Consider the following 16,625-nt stretch of genomic DNA (forward strand, 5'->3'; position numbering starts at 1 on the left):
GGGGGCCGCGCGCGGTCGGGGCCAACCGAACGGGGGGAGGGGGCAGGTTCTGTGAAGCGGCACCACCCTGAGGCGGGTGGGAGGGGAGAGAGCAGGCAGCTGAAGCACCCCGAGGGGCAGGAGAGCAGCACCTTGAGGGAGGGTGTGTAGGGAGGGAAGCAGAACACCCTGAGGGGGAGGAGAGCAGCACTTTGGGAGAGGGGAGCAGCACCTTGAGGGCGAGTGTGTGTGTGGTGAGGAAGCAGGACACCCCAAGGCAGGGAGGGGAAAACAGCACCCTGAGGGGGGAGAGGGGGAGCAACCCCCTACGTGGCAGTGATTGTGCATTTTATGGACATAGTGGGTGCACTAACCCTAAGCATGGCCTTGACCCACCCAACCCCTGGTACTTCAGCCTGAGACCTGAATATTTTGATTGGTTCAGAGGCATTTAGCAGTAAACTCTGTGGTTTTCTCACATTGGCAACTGCCTGGAATGGGGCCTTCCGTCTCTTCTGGAACATAGGCTAGAACTGGACTTGTATCCCCTCTGCTCTCACTTAGGAGCCACTCCATGGAAGCAGGAATGAAACTGTTGTTCTCATGCTCTGGTGCAGTGCAAGGGCCTCTTTTATAGTTAACCGGCTGTACCCCATTGGTGGTATACTTTATTCCTCTCCCCAGAGCTTGCCTTATGTGTGTCCAAGGGGTGAGAAAGAGAGAAATGTCAGAAGAAGTTGGGGCTTCCAGGAGCCCCTCCTCAGCAGCTGGAGGTCAAGTCCCCTTTCTGCACGAAGAACTGTGTGACTGTGATTCTGTACCTGCCAAGTGTAAATGTCCAGCAGCTCCATCATCTCCTGTACCAGACAATCCCCAGCTGCAGTCCAGAGCTTCATTGGACTCTATAATCGGGGAAGGATGTAGAATTCAAGTGGTATGTTTCTCATTGTTACACTTACACTCTTGAGTCTTCTATCCTTGGTGGTTATCCTAAGAATTTGTAAAGAATTATTCCCTTTGTGTCCAGATCCTTCTTTGCATACTTACATCAGTTGTATCTTTGAAGGGGAGATTACTCACTTATGGAAAGCAAGCAGGATTTTGGCCCTCTCTTTTTACAACATTTGTACTTGTAGAGAAAAGGAACTGCTCTGTTATGGCTGGACATACCCCTGTCTCATCACTGAATGTGAAAGGACGTTGCCCAAGGTTTCTTATAGCAATTGTTTATTTTGTATTCTGTACTCTTCATAAGGTGTTTCTTTTGTTTGTTTTGAAGGGGGGGAAAGTATTTTCTTTTATTGACATAGCTGTTTCGGTTAAAAAATAACAGTGGTTTGTATTTTGCTCTACTGAAACAAAACACAGTGCACTGGGGGAAAAAAAACAAACAAAGATCCTTAGACACCTAAAAGCTCTTCTCCCCACTGAGTCTAACAATATAAAGTCAGATCCAATGTTGGGGCCTAAAAACCTTACTAACTTAATTTGTAATAAATGGGTATCCTGTGGAAGACATTTGCCACAAGTCATGTATTCCTGCCAAGGGTGAAGAAATGAAGTGGCTTGGAATACAGAATGTGTTAAAGAAAACCCATGCTTGTTTTCAAAAATTGACATTTGTTTCTGATGGGTAAAATTTTCAAATGTGCCTGAGTGTCACAAAGTCAATAGAACTTAGGCTCCTAAGTCAGCTAGGCACTTTTGAATTTTTACTCTGTTCTTAAATCTCAACTTTTAAAGAGAGGATAGGGATGGGAAAATACCGCTTTTTTAATGCAGAATCAGGGGCATTTGAACAGACTGCCATTTTTTCCAGTTCCTTTGCTTATCTTTGGTTTTGTAAGAGGTGTATTATTTTCAGTACTCTAATTCATGAAAACATGACTTGTTTGGTTTAGTGACATTTTGTAGAAGTAATGGGGACTTATCATAATAAACATTTAGTGTTTTTCATCCATAGATCAAAATGCATTTTACAAGGAGTTAAGCTTCATTATTTTCATTTCAGGGATAGGAAACTGAGGTTTACAGTAGTTAGAACCCAAAACCACACAGGTCCTTTTCCAAAACTTATTAAGTCAATGGAAAAACACCTATTGTCTTAAAAGGCTCTGGATAAGTCCCACATTGTATAAGTGGCAGAATTGGGTGTGAAACTCAGGTCTCTTGACTCCCAGTCTTGTGTCATGTCCTCTGGACTTGGTGTGAAGTTTCATCAAGCTTACAGGTCCTTAAAATACTCTTTTGTTGGATTCTGCTACAAATCAATGCCAACTAATGATGATATGTGCCCCTGGAGAGATGTTACCACATAATTACTTTGAAAGTGCATATAATGTATTCCTATAGCAAGGCATGTTAGAGCCTCTGAATGAAATTTGCTGCTTTGCATGGTTATTTTCTCACTTCAACTGAAGCACTTTAACTGGAACACCTGCTTTAGCATTTGTAGTATGGGGTCATTGCCAAATACAACTTGTAAACTAAGTTAAAAACTGAGAAAAATGAACGGAGGGAAAAGTGAAAGCTTTGGATTGTGATAGTTGTAATGTTTGTCTCTGGACTTGAGTGGGTCCTGGCAACCACAGAAAACCAGCAAACTGAGTAGGGATGATAGGACCTGGAGCAATGGCACAAAACCCCAAAGTCAGCACTCACTGTGAACTGGTTTATAATCATGTATTGTGACAGAGTTCCTCCTCTGTCTTGGTGGTTCCTGTACTTATAGGCAGATTTGCTTGCCTTAGAGATTCACAGCAGCCCTCAGTTTGGCCACTTTTGCTAGTGGCTCAAACCTGCTGTCTACTCAGCTAACCTTATCACTGGCCAGCATGGAGGAAACAGAGAACAATCCCCACAGTCTCTGTGTCCCACCTAGTGGGTCAGGAACAGGCCAGATCCTTTTCCTATTTAGACCTTCCCTTCTGGTGTTTCTCACCAACCAGGTCAATTCCTCCTGTGTGCAGTCAGGAGCTGGAGGGAACCTAGGCCCACTTTCTACACCAGGTTCCAGCCCAGGGTCCTGTGGATAGTAGTTGTCTACAATGTTTCCTATATCAGCTGCATGACAACTCCTCCACCCTGGGCTACTTCCCAATGGCCTTCCCCAGCACCTTCTTTATTCTTACTGCAGGATCTTCCTCCTGAAGCCTGATCACACTTGAACTCTTCATTCCTCCAACAGCATACCATCTCACTCCTTGCTCGTGCACACACCCTGCTAACTGAAAGTGGTCCTTTTTAAACCAGGTGTCCTGATTAGCCTGCCATAGTTGATTATAGAAAGTTCTTAATTGGCTCCAGGTGTATTGATTAGCTTGCCTGTCCTAATTGGTTCTAGCAGGTTCCTGATTGCTCTAGGGCAGCTCCTGCTCTCGTCACTCAGGGAACAGAAAATTGTTCATACAGTGGCTAGTATATTTGCCTTCTACCAGGCTTCTGTACCACACTGGTCTGGGACTGTCACAGTAGGTTCTCTCTCTCTTTTCTTTCTTGAGCCTTTTGCTCAAAAGTATCTTCATGGATTCTGTGACTGCACTTAGTTTGGCATGCATCTATCTTGCTCTTGCTGTAGTGGTTCTGAGGAGAGGAAACTTGATCAGTGATTTTTTTTTTAAATAGTATTTTAAAAACATTATAAACTATTGTGCAGAGCTCCAAGCACCTTGATGGTGCTGGTGGTTGTTTACAAATTTTGTAATACAGGCCTCACCATGAAAATGCTGCTTTTGCAATTTTTGCCTGTTCATACTGAATGTAAGAGTGCTTGGGTAATATAACATCGTGCCTTTCTTCTTTTGTTTAAACATAAAATCCAAGGAAAATATAGACAGATTCAGCTAATGCATTTTATGTGTATTTTTTTTAAATATTCAAATTAGTGGTGATAGAGTAGTCAGCCAAACAAATTTTGTATTGAGGTTAGTTGGTTAGAAAATGTTTGAGAACCACTGATTTGCATGGATGTATTGTGGCTAGTTAATGTGACCACTAAGCCTATCAGAAGACGTGGGGAGAGTACTTTTCCTTTTTTTAAAATATAATAGCAATGGGTTAATGTGGTGTCAAAATATGAAGTTTTATTCTAATTGCCATCTTGTGAGTACTAAAATCCTTAGTGAATTGGATGTATTGACTGAGTCAGACTGTGTAGTGTAGCATTAGCAGTTGCTTTTGAAACAATCTCAGGTTTCTGCTTATGTGGCAGTCTCAAAAGTACTAATGTGAAGCAAAACTCTTTTTAATCTCAAAACTTCATTTCTTAATTTGCATGCCATATAATTCTTTGTCTTCTATGTGATATTAATAATTTTATCAAAGCAGAGAACCAAACTTATTTTTCTAAAAATTTTAAGAAAAGCAGAGACGGCATTATTGTGCAAACACAGCCCTCCCACCTGTTTGAAATACCACTATTCTCTCGTACAGGGGTCGGCAACTTTTCAGAAGTGCTGTGCCGAGTCTTCATTTATTCACTCTGATTTAAGGTTCCGCGTGCCGGTAATACATTTTAACGTTTTTAGAAGGTCTCTTTCTATAAGTCTATAATATATAACTAAACAATTGTTGTATGTAAACTAATTAAGGGTTTTAAAATGCTTAAGAAGCTTCATTTAAAATTAAATTAAAATGCAGAGCCCCCCGGACCGGTGGCCAGGACCTGGGCAGTGTGAGTGCCACTGAAAATCAGCTCGCGTGCCGCCTTCGGCACTCGTGCCAGAGGTTGCTTACCCCTGCCCTAGTAAAACACCCTGTTGAAAACTAGGAGGTGAGTTCATTCATTCATTGATTCTCTGGCACCTGGGAACTTAAAATTAGGTTTAGAATATAAAGTCTGAAATGAATATCACTTTGTATTTTGCTATGAAATACTGGACAACTTCATATTTGCCAATCATAATATCTGGCCATACGTTTTATCAAGCCTAAAATAGATGCATTTTGTGCATATAGAGATGTGTGTATAGATAAACCCCCCTCCGCCCCCATACATATAACCCAGACCATTGCTAATTCCATTTTAACATTTTTCTAATGTTTTTGCTTTCTTCTTAATTCTGATATAGTGATGACATGAATTAATATTTGAAAGAAACATGGTCTTGCAGTTAAATCACAGGAGGCTGGAGATCTGGATTCTGTTCCTGGATTCTTCCACAGACTTCCTGTGGGACCTTGGACAAGTCATTCAACCTCTTTGTTTCAATTTCCCCATCTATAGAATGATAAAATGGTGACAATACTTATTTCCCAGGAGTGATGAGAGGATTAATTCACTTATGTGGTAAAGTTCAGTAATTTTTGTTAGGTCTGTGGAAAGAATGTGCTAGTGAAGTGCGAAGTTATAATACACATGATTGTTGTGTAGACATATATTCAAAAAAACTACTCAGAAGTTAGGAAATGCCAGAGTTTATTCAATCCTCTTGTGTGTATTGCATTACAATACAGTCTTTAATTACATGATCACATACCGTTTTTTTCCAGAGGACCCCTGTCTCATTGAGTGCACAGAGTGAATGGTAGTCACTTAATGAGTAGCTTTTCAGTAATTTTGTTCAATTACTTATTTACTGCACACTATTCAAAGCATGGTTTGAAGACAGAATTATTAATTTCCTCATAGACTTTTCTATGATGCTATCACTATAGTATCTGAATGCTTCAGAAACCTTAATATTCACAATGCCCCTGTGAGATAAGGGGGTGGTATTATCCCCATTTTACAGGTGGGGAACTGAAGCACAGAGAGAATAAGATCAAAAGTACCCACTAATTTTGAGTGCCCACTCTGAGACACCTAGGACCTGATTTTTCAGAGTACTTAGCGTATAGCAAGGGCCTACCAAATTCACGATCCATTGTGGTCAATTTCAGGGTCATAAAAAGTGACAAGGAGTCTTGTGGCACCTTATAGACCCACTTCACCCATGAAAGCTTATGCTCCAATACTTCTATTAGTCTATAAGGTGCCACAGGACTCCTTGTTGCTTTTTACAGATCCAGACTAACACGGCTACCGCTCTGATACTTCACGGTCATAGGATTTTAAAAATAGTAAATTTCATTATTTCAGCTATTTACACCTGAAATTTCATGGTATTGTAATTGTAGGGGTCCTGACTCAAAAAGGAGTTGGGGGGGGGGGTCCACAAGATTATTGTAGGGGGGTTGTGTTACTGCTGCCCTTCTGCACTGCTGGCGGCAGCACTGCCTTCAGAGCTGGGTAGCTGGAGAGCGGCAGCTGCTGGCCGGGAGCCAAGCTCTGAAGGCAGCGCCACCGCCAGCAGCAGCACACAAGTAAGGATGGCATGGTATGGTATTGCCACCATTACTTCTACACTGCTGCCTGTAGATCTGGGCCCTCAGTCAGCAGCCACCACTCTTCAGCCGCCCAGCTCTGAAGGCAGCAGCGCAGGAGTAAGGGTGGCATTGTATGGTATTGCCACTCTTACTTCTGCGCTGCCTTCAGGGCTGGGCGCCTGGTCAACAGTCGCCACTCTCCGGCCACCGAGCTCTGAAGGCAGTGCAGAAGTAAGGGTGGCAATACACAACCTTCGAACCACCCGAAACTCCCTTTTGGGCAGGACCCCCAATTTGAGAAACACTGGTCTCCCCTGTGAAATCTGTTTCATATGGGGAAAAAGCACACACATTTCATGGTGGGGGGAGACCAGATTTCACGCATTTTTCATGGCCGTGAATTTGATAGGGCCCTACATATAGCACTTTATATGTTAAAAGCACAGCTCCTGTTGACTTCAGTTGCAGTTGTACAGAAGTGCTTGAACAATCACACCAGATCCCAGGGTCTCACGTCAGGCACCTAGAAAGTGAGGAACACAGAATTAGGGACCACATGTGAAAAGTTTAGTCTAAGTGGCTTGCCTAGCATGACGCAGGAACTCTGTGGTAAAGGCAGGAATAGAATCCAATTCTCCAGGGCAGCATTCAACTACCTTCATCTCCTTTCTCTTCCTGCAATCCTCTGCCTCATCATTATATACCTATACAATTTAATTTCTCATCATTTGTAATTCACAGATCATTTAATTTTTTTTAAACAAGTTCTACATTTTATACATCTATGGCCCACACATATAATAGTTGGTGCAATGAGAGAGGCAATTTTGTAACTGGTGGAGTGAAGAAGTCTCTTTGATATGTACTTAGAAGCAGCCTCTCTCAACAGTACATTGCCCAAGTATTGCAAAGGATTTCTGAGATGAGATATGTACGTTGCCTACTTTACAGATAAAAAATCAAACAGAGTAGCTGGGATAGAGAAAAATAGAGGACCCCTCTGAATTGAGAGAAGATGGAGGTAAAATGGTGAGGTTGAAGATAAGAGACTGGAGATGACAATAAGTAGTGCTGTGAATAAATAACTGGTGGTGTAGACATTTTGTTTCATTTTTTTTTCAAAGAAATACAACCACAGAAACTAACACATATTGGGTTTTGAGGAGTAAAAAAAAATAAAGTTTGATGGAGAAGAAATACCATTTACTTGTGAAGGGAAGAGCACTTTTCTTTTTTATGGCCAATGTACATATTTGGTGAAAGGGTATGAAAGGATCAGGCCCTTTTTTTTTTTTAAATGAGTATTCTTTGGATAAACAGCAAGTAAAACAAGGAGAATGGATGCTTTCATGTTTTATAATGTTTGTGTGTTCTCTGTTTGTTCATTGTAGTCTGTTATTCTGCCTGTTCACAATTCTGAATGTTGGTTGGATGAATGCTTGAAGTCAGTTGTGGAGCAAGATTTTGAAGGTACCATGGAGTTGTCTGCGTTTAATGATGCTAGTAAGGTATGTATATTTTATATTTAGTTTTAAAATATTATCTAAACTAATTCTTGTAAGAATTTTTATTTACTTTAGTTTACCTTATAAGTTAAAATTGCCTCTGTCATCACTTTCTCAGGACAATTCAATTAATATAATTGAAAAATGGAAGCTCAAGTTGGAAGATGTGGGTATTCGGGTTGTCATTGGTGGTCATGATTCACCTCAACCCCAAGGAGGTATGTTGTTGAATAGTGATTTTAAAGAATGGCTAAATAATTGGTTTGGCAGGCACACTTTATTGTTAGTTTAAGAATGGTCTCTGTAGTAAGCTGGAATTGCTATAGAAAACCATTTTCTGGAGATCCACATTCAGACGCACAGCCCAAATAAAGACAGAATTTGGCCCTACTTTTTGATGTTAGTGGAAGTTGTCTATACATGCAGGAAGGTGGACTATGGCTTAATATTTATGCTTTACTCAGCAAAAGTTTTTTGTTTACAATATATTAACAATGTTGCCAACTCCTGCAATTTTTTATAAATCTGGTGATATTTGGTGGTGGTCTTAACATGCTTGGTCCTGGATACAAATGACTACATGAAAACAATGAGTCTGGTGGCTCCTTAAAGACTAACAGATTTATTAGGGCATAAGCTTTTGTGGGTAAAAAACATCACTTCTTCAAATGCATGGAGATGATTACATGAGTATCTCAGCTTTCATTAAAAAAAAAAAAAGTAAGTTTCTAGGCTGCAGAGTTGCAGAGAAAACCCTGAATATGTGAACTGAGTGTACCCAAAAGGTTTAGAAACCAGAAGCAAAAGTAAAAAGAACTGCAAATTTATTAGTTTTTAAAATACCATGATTTTAAAAACTAATCTCATGTTGTTTTGCAGCCAGACTCATGATTTTTAAACACTTGGGGTTTGCAGTACTGTATACATTTAGTCAGATGCATTGGATCTTATAATGCTGGGCAGTAATAAAGTTCTTTTAGTTAATCAGTTGAACTAATTAATTTTTTCAGTATGTGTTCTTGGGAACAAAGTCTATTTTCATGTACAATGTAATTTAATTTAAAGGCTTTGTTATGGGAGGGATTTGTCCTTTTCCACAGCCTTTGTTGCAAAGCATGAAGATGCGAGGCCTACTTTATGTGTTTCATTCCAGTACTTGAATGACTCTAAATATGGTTACATTTGGATCCAAGTCAGAAATAAAGAAGTGGCTCTGAAGTAGTCATCAATGGCTAGTAAATAACAAATTCAAGTTGTATTACCAAGATAGACTACTATAGAATGAATATAGGCTGAGCCCTAGTCTGCACTACAGGGTTAGGTAGATTTTTTTATAATGAATGTGTCTACACAAGTAACCCTGGTCCTTCGACCCAAAGGACTCTTAAAATGCGACCTTGTACCTAAAGCACATGTGCTGTCTCACAGTGAATCAAGCAATTCACAGCAAAGAGTCCCCATTTTGTTCTCAGAAATGTATCATCTTAAATTTTACTCTCCCTTTTTATCCTCCCGGAGCTGCAAATGTTTCTGTGCTCCCCCTATCATCTCCGTCCCTGATGATGTTATCACAGATTAGAAGGCGAAAAAAATGCACTCACAATGACATGTTTTCTGAGCTCATGCAGTTCTCCCACACTGATAGGGCACAGCTGAATGCATGGAGGCATTCAGTATCAGAGTCCAGGAAAGCATTAAGTGAGCATGATGAGAAGAGGTAGGATCCAGTGCTGAGGCTAATGGAGGAGCAAATGGACATACTCAGGTGTCTGGTGGAGCTGCAGGAAAGCCAACAAGAGCACAGACTGCCGCTGCATCCACTGTACAACCGCCTGCCCTCTTCCCCAAGTTCCATATTCTCCTCACCCAGACTCCCGAGAACACAGGAGGGGAGCCTCCGGGCACCCAGCTACTGTACTCCAGAGGATGGCCCAAGCAACAGAACTGTCATTCAAACAGTTTTGATTCGTAGTGTGGCTATAATAAGCAATGTGGCCTTGTCCTTCCCTACTCCGCTGCTTCCCTGCCCCACCCAGGCTACCTTATCAGTTAATAAAGGAAGAATACATGGTTTGAAAACAATAGTGACTTTATTTCCTTTGCCAGCTGTGATCAAAGCGGGGAGGGTGGTTGGCTTACAGTGAATTAAAATCAACAAAGGGGGCAGGTTTGCATCAAGGAGAAATACACAACTGTCACACCGTAGCCTGGCCACTCATGAAACTGGTTTTCAAAGCCTCTGTGATGTGCAGCGTGCCTACTTGTGATTTTCTAATCGCCCTGGTGTCTGGCTGTTCAAAATTGGCAGCCAGGCGATTTGCTTCAACCTCCCACCTGCCATAAATGTCTTCCCCCTTACTTTCACAGACATAATGGAGCACACAGCAAGCAGTAATGACAATGGGAATATTGGTTGTGCTGAGGTCTAACCTAGTCAGCAAACAGCGCCAGCGAGCTTTTAAATGTCCAAAGGCACATTCTAGCACCATTCTGCACTTGCTCAGCCTATAGTTGAAATGGTCCTTACTACTGTCCAGGCTGCCTGTGTATGGCTTCCTGAGCCATGGGAGCAAGGTGTAGGCTGGGTCTCCAAGGATAACTATTGGCATTTCAACATCCCAGACCAGAAAATTACAGTTGGGGAAGTAAGTCCCTTCTTACAGCTGCTCAAACAGCTTGGAGTTCCTAAAGATGCGAGCGTCATGCACCTTTCCCAACCATCCCACACTGAAGTTGGTGAAATGTCCCTTGTGGTCAACCAGTGCTTGCAGTACCATTGAGAAGTACCCCTTGCCGTTTATATACTGTTCGGCAAGGTGGTCTGGTGCCAAGATAGGGATATGCATTCCGTCTATTGCCGCACCAAAGTTAGGGAAACCCATTGCAGCAAAGCCATCCACTCTGACCTGCACGTTTCCCAGAGTCACTACCTTTGATAGCAGAAAGTCAGTGATTTGCATTGGCTACTTGAATCACAGCAGTCCCCATAGTAGATTTGCCCACTCCAAGTTGATTCACGACTGACTGGTAGCAGTCAGGAATTGCAAGCTTCCACAGGGCTATTGCCACTCGCTTCTCAACTGTCAGGGCAGCTCTCATCTTGGTCTTCTTGCGCTTCAGGATGGGGGAAAGCAACTCAGAGTTCCAGGAAAGTTGCCTTACGCATGCGAAAGTTTCACAGCCACTGGGAAATATCCCATACCTGCAACACTATGCGGTCCCACTAGTCTGTGCTTGTTTGCCAGGCCCAGAATCGGCGTTCCACTGTATCAACCAGCCCCGCTACCACCATGATGTCCCAATTGCCACATCCCGTGCTTTCAGGAATGTCTGTGTCCATGTCCTCCTCACAATCATCCTTGTGCTGCCATCTCTTAGCCAGGTTCTGCACATATTGCAGTATAATGCGTGAGGTGTTTACAATGCTTGCAACAGCAGTGGTGAGCTGAGCAGGCTCCATGCTTGCCGTGCTATGGCGTCTACATGGGTAACCCAGGAAAAAGGGTGCAAAATGATTGTCTGCAGTTGCTTTCATGGAGGGAGGGGAGACTGACGATGTGTACCCAAAACCACTGTGACAATGTTTTTGCCCCATTAGGCATTGGGAGCTTAACCCAGAATTCCAATGGGTAGCAGAGACTGTGGGAACTGTGGGATAGCTTCCCACAGTGCACTGCTCTGTGAGTCGATGCTAGCCACGGTAGTGAGGACGCACTCCGCCGACTTAATGTGCTTAGTGGGGACATACACAATCAACTGTATAAAATCGATTTCTAAAAATCAACTTCTATAAAATCAACCTAATTTCGTAGCGTAGACATACCCTTTAGGGTATGAACTGTAAAGCTTTTAAGTTGAGTTTTAGACTGAGCTTTCTTTTTCTAAGATGTGGAAGAAAAGACAGAGTAGTTACTTTCATGAGGAGGAACAGAACCAAATACCTTTTAATAAATGTCTTCTAAAATTTATCTGTTGATTTGTTCATTAAGAAAGTTTTAACTTGTTAGTTAGGAATTCCATCTAATTTCACTAACTGTACATCTATAGCCTGTAGTGTAAATGTTTATAGGGTTACAGTGTATTCTCTGATTGATCTGCATATCTGTCTGTCATCATTGTTAACATGAATTAAATGTACGCATTATGTAGGTGGGGAAGCAGTCTCCTAGTACTTTGTTTTTCTTTTACTCATACTGTTTTTTCACAGTTCAATTTTTTCCACACAATCTTACTTTTTGTCCAATTCTTATATTTTAAGCATGTTGCTGTGTGAGGCTTTTGGTGTACAGTAGAATCAAAGTTTGCTTAGCTTATCAAATACAGTTTTTAAAATTTGACGAATAATTTGTAATAAAAGTTAAGAATTAAATCCTCCTTAGGATTCCAGTTCATTGACAATATTTTCAAGATACATCTCTAACTTTCACATTTGCTGAAGAGGTTCTGTACTGCTTAGTTTGTGATGTTAAAATCCTAACATTGCTATCCACCCCCTTCCCTGTTACCCATATGCTCCCAGGTTACATCACAGTTGGAAATTAAAAGACTGTAGCTTTATTTACCACAGACTGATGTTTTACAAGGTTTTTTAATAGAGCATTTACCCCAGTAGTGAAGTACTCCGTAGATACATAATTCATTCCTTTTGTACGGGGGCAACCTTCTAGGTCCGCAGTTAACATCCAACTCTATTGAGTTGGTAAAAATTGCCATTGTTTATTTGCATGGCAAGCAGTAATGCCTTCCTCCCCCATTAATATAATTCTTAATTGGGTTTTCTTCCCTTTCCATTCTCATGTGTGATAAGTTAGCCACACTACCTGCCAAAGATAGATTGTTGTGTCACCGAGTAGAGTTTTTAAAACATCCCTATTTCATTGCATCTGGATACTCTATTAGCGTTGCAATTTGTGTGTTCTGTTTGGAAGAGATGCAAACACTGCTTAAGAAAGAAACAAAGTAATCCCATCTAATTATACTGTATTTAAATGTAAACGTTAATCATATCACCTGCAGATGTACCGTTCAGCCCTTCATCATCGTAGAATGAGACATTGATCCCTGCAATGCAGTTCACATCATTGTTACTCTTGGCAGTTCATTTCTCTTTCTGATCTCTTCTTCAGTTTGACTAACACACAAGAGCAGAGAACAAAGTGGAAGACTGGTCAGAAGAGCAGGGAGGAGGATGGTGTGCTGATAGTCTCTGTGGGAGCTGTATAGGCAACACCCCTGTAAGGCAGGATATAGTGACACGGTGGATGGATAGGGGGCTGGGGACAGAAAATTGACCTTAAACAAATGTCCTGCAATATACCAATAATTTGAGAGGCATAATTTTGGAACATTTTGAAACAGTTTCTACTTCCTTTGATGAAGCAACCTGTTTGCAGCCAAAAGAAACATGTACTCATTCTAGGTGATACAGTCCAATTCAAGAAAGGCCTGATTTTATTTCAGGTAATTTTTAATTCACAAACATTTCCAAACAATTTTGGTGCCAGTATATGTAAATAAATAAAATTTTGTTTGTGCACTGAATTAATCTATGAATGACAAAAATTCCTCTAATTTTAGCAAACAAAATGTAAACAAAAGGTGTGTTCATGTGCATCACATTAAATAATAATAAACCAAAATACACTTGGTTTTAAAAAACAGGTTATTATGTAGGAATCAATGTTAGGTTGCTATTCAAATAAGAACCTCTCTTGTTTTAGAGGTTGTTACATTTGGGGAGCCAGGATAGTTTGAAAACTTTATTATCCTTTTGTCTTCAGTGATTTATTTTGGTATGTTTATGAGTAGTTACAACTGGAAGGAATATTTCCTGTGAAAGAAGCCCCAAAACAGAAACAATGTGGCAGCTGGTATTCAAGTCTTGGACTATTTATATGGGATTAAAATTCATTTCTGATTCTTTCTTATCATGTAAAAGAAAAAGAGAGGGGGGGGAAAAAACTAAAAAAAAGAGAGTCACTGGCTTAAAAAAAAAATCCTTTTTCTTTCCAAGAGCAAGGAATGTTAATATCTCACTGAGGCTTAAGTTTTTACTGTAGTGACCATAGTAACAGGCTCTTTTCACCAAGTAAGCAGGCATTACAAAAGAGAGTTCTGGCACAAACATTTGATTTTCTTCAGTACAGTAATATTAAAGCAAATTCTTTGCTTATGCCAAACACAGAATTCATTGTGGGAAACCAATTTTCAATATCTAGTTTCCCCAGGGAGTTAAATCTCTTCTTAAATCACAAAATTAACATACCTTTTTTATTCTTAAGACACTCTTGTTATAAGTAACTGTTTAATAAAATTCCAGACGTGTTTTAATCTAGAAAAAATATTTTATACCTTTTTTGACATAACATTTTATACTTCAAATTTTTTCCCTAAAATATTTGATTTAAAAGCAGAATCTTAAAGATTTCAGAAAGTTCCTTATCTTTGAATCTTTTAACTTTCGTCTTGAAGTTGAGTCATTTTGCCTTTTTTTATTTTTTTTCCCTCCCCTTGATTGCTGCTTTCTTGGACTTCACTCATTTTACAGTGATAACTGTTGAAATATCATATTAATAATGAATGAAATATGTATGTAGGCTTAGCTACAGCTGATCCTGGTAGAATAGGTATTGATCCAGTGAGGGAATTATGAGTGCAAGGTCAACTCCATCCCACTCTTTTTCCCTTTCCCTCAGGAGACAACTGTTAAAAACTATGGATTCGCCTGTTTGGCATGTCCAGACTTGCTAATTTGCTTTAGCTGTTTCTTACTGAAGCTGTGGTTGCCAGAAATTCAACTCTAGTCTTGTGAGAGCTGTTGAATTTACCAACTGGTTTTGTCTTATGAGTTACTATTACATATATAAGGTGTTAAAAACAACTCATTTAGGTGTAATCTTGAGTGCTACTGTACTGTTGGTGGTTGGGCCAATGTGCTCCTAGGAGGTAGTGGAAAATGTAGACAGGAAATGATCTCTTCATCATTCTTCCTGAGCATTCAGAGTGAAGGACCTATCTGTACTGTACTATAATTGACTCATGGAAGCCTGTAAAAGCACAGTTGTTCCTTGATTGACTTTCAGTATCAATCTGTCTGTATTACTAGTTCAGAGCTCTAGCCTGGTTAGGGAAGGTATTTAAGGTCCCATAGAAAGTAATTTCTGTAAACACTGATCAAGGAACTTTATTAGAATAAGATGAGGTATTATCCTTAAAGATACTCTGTATCTGTGCTTCACTTTAAAGCTTCTCCACCCTTGCCATTACTGTCTACCTGCTGTAGATTTAAAGATAAACTACACATATCCTCTAGACTATACGGTGGAATAATCTTGTAACTAGGTCAGGTGACAACCATCTTATAACGAGGTTCCTGACTTAGCTGCACTTGTGACATAGATAGGGCCTAAATGACAGGTACAGTATTAAATGGGACTCGTAAGGTTTTTCAGGTTAAATTAGGTGCTTTTGTGCTTGCCTCCTATAGAACAATCTGTAGAAGGAGGAAAAGTACAGGTACCTGGCTGTTAACTTAAGCCTTGTCTACACTGGAAAGTCATACCAGTTTAATTGAATTGGTTAAAATCACACTTCAAGTTAAACCAGTCCAACTTTCTCATGTAGACAACATCTTAGATGTTAACTCCTGGAGTTGTCACCACATTTGGCCCTTTGGGGAAAGGGTTTCCAAATGCTCAGAGACAGGCATGCAACTTTGAAACCCTATGGACTCTACTGATCTATGGAAGATCCAGTGCTATTCTTGTATCTTTCAGGGTATACGTTTTAAGCACTCCTGTGCTGTTCCTCATCCTCTCTCTTCCACCTAAGAGAGAACGCACTGAAAAGCCATGCTGTCCTTTTTTCTTCTCTCTTCTTTTCCAGGGGATGATAGAATTGATGACTACACCAGCCATTTGATGTAGCTGCTTCTTGGCTTCACCTCTTTTTTTGAAATAGTTTTGCTTATTAGTAGTACTTGTCTTCACATACAAGTGACTTATAAACAGATTTAGTTAATCCGGTGCAATAGGTTGGGTGGACACTTTTTATTCAGTTTAAAACAGGCTTATTTTGCTCTAATTTCATTCCATTAGGAATAGATTTAAGCTAAACTGAAATAAGACACTCATAAACAGAAATAAGAGTATCCACACAGGTTTTCAGTGGATTAACTAAACTGCTGAAAGTTTTTGTGTTGACAAGGCCTTAGAAAAAATCATTGTACGCTTTTAGAAAGAGCCTGGCTCTCCTCTCTTACAGCTGCACTGTTAAGGTGGGCCCAGTGGATCCATGATATCAGCATTATAATTTGACTACACTTTTAGTGTGTCTGAGTTTCCGTGGAGAGGTTTCCATGTAAGCATTCCATATTTATGCTCATTGTTACTATATGCCTTTTGATTTGCTCCCCTCAGCACTCCATGTAGCCCTGGATAAAGAGAATAACCAATATTATAATATTTCTTGTTGAGAGAGAGAGGCAGTCTGTCTGAAATAGTCTTTGCAGCACAGGAAATTTTTCTATTTATTACAGAACAGGCAGGCTTTTCTCTTATGCATTGCTGGAGTCCTCTAAACTAAGAGCCCATACCACAGTCCAAAAAGATTGGCTGGTCTGCACATTCTTGCCCTTTTGGGGTGTGTTTTTTTTTGTTTTTTGTCTTTGATTTATATTAGAATAGCATCTAGAGGGCCCAGATGAGAATTGAGGCCCTGTTTTGTGTAGGTTTGTAGAAACACAGTAAAAGTCAATTGCTGGTCTAAAGAACTTGCAGTATTGGTTAATGACAAAAGGCTGATGAAACAATAGGTGGGAATGGGGGAGGGAGGACA

At 40.4% G+C, this 16,625-nt stretch overlaps 1 protein-coding gene across 8 annotated transcripts in view; it reads left to right on the forward strand.

The window, feature by feature from the left end:
- Positions 1-16,625, forward strand: part of B3GNTL1 (UDP-GlcNAc:betaGal beta-1,3-N-acetylglucosaminyltransferase like 1) — a 340,624-nt gene that overhangs the window by 97 nt on the left and 323,902 nt on the right. For 3 of the 8 annotated variants that reach the window (XR_005588422.1, XR_005588421.1, XR_005588420.1), the window contains exons 1-3: positions 61-913; positions 7,677-7,793; positions 7,909-8,008. Coding sequence is in view for 5 of the 8 variants with exons in the window: in XM_039501348.1 (XP_039357282.1) it covers positions 674-913; positions 7,677-7,793; positions 7,909-8,008 (457 nt within the window). In the remaining 3 variants the exon portion in view is untranslated. Of the gene's footprint in view, positions 1-60; positions 914-7,676; positions 7,794-7,908; positions 8,009-16,625 lie in introns of those variants that run through there. The other 5 variants (XM_039501348.1, XM_039501349.1, XM_039501350.1 and 2 more) reach the window with 5 other exon arrangements.

Source organism: Mauremys reevesii, linkage group 15 (genome assembly GCF_016161935.1).
Source record: "Mauremys reevesii isolate NIE-2019 linkage group 15, ASM1616193v1, whole genome shotgun sequence".
In the NCBI taxonomy this organism is placed as follows: Eukaryota; Metazoa; Chordata; order Testudines; family Geoemydidae; genus Mauremys; species Mauremys reevesii.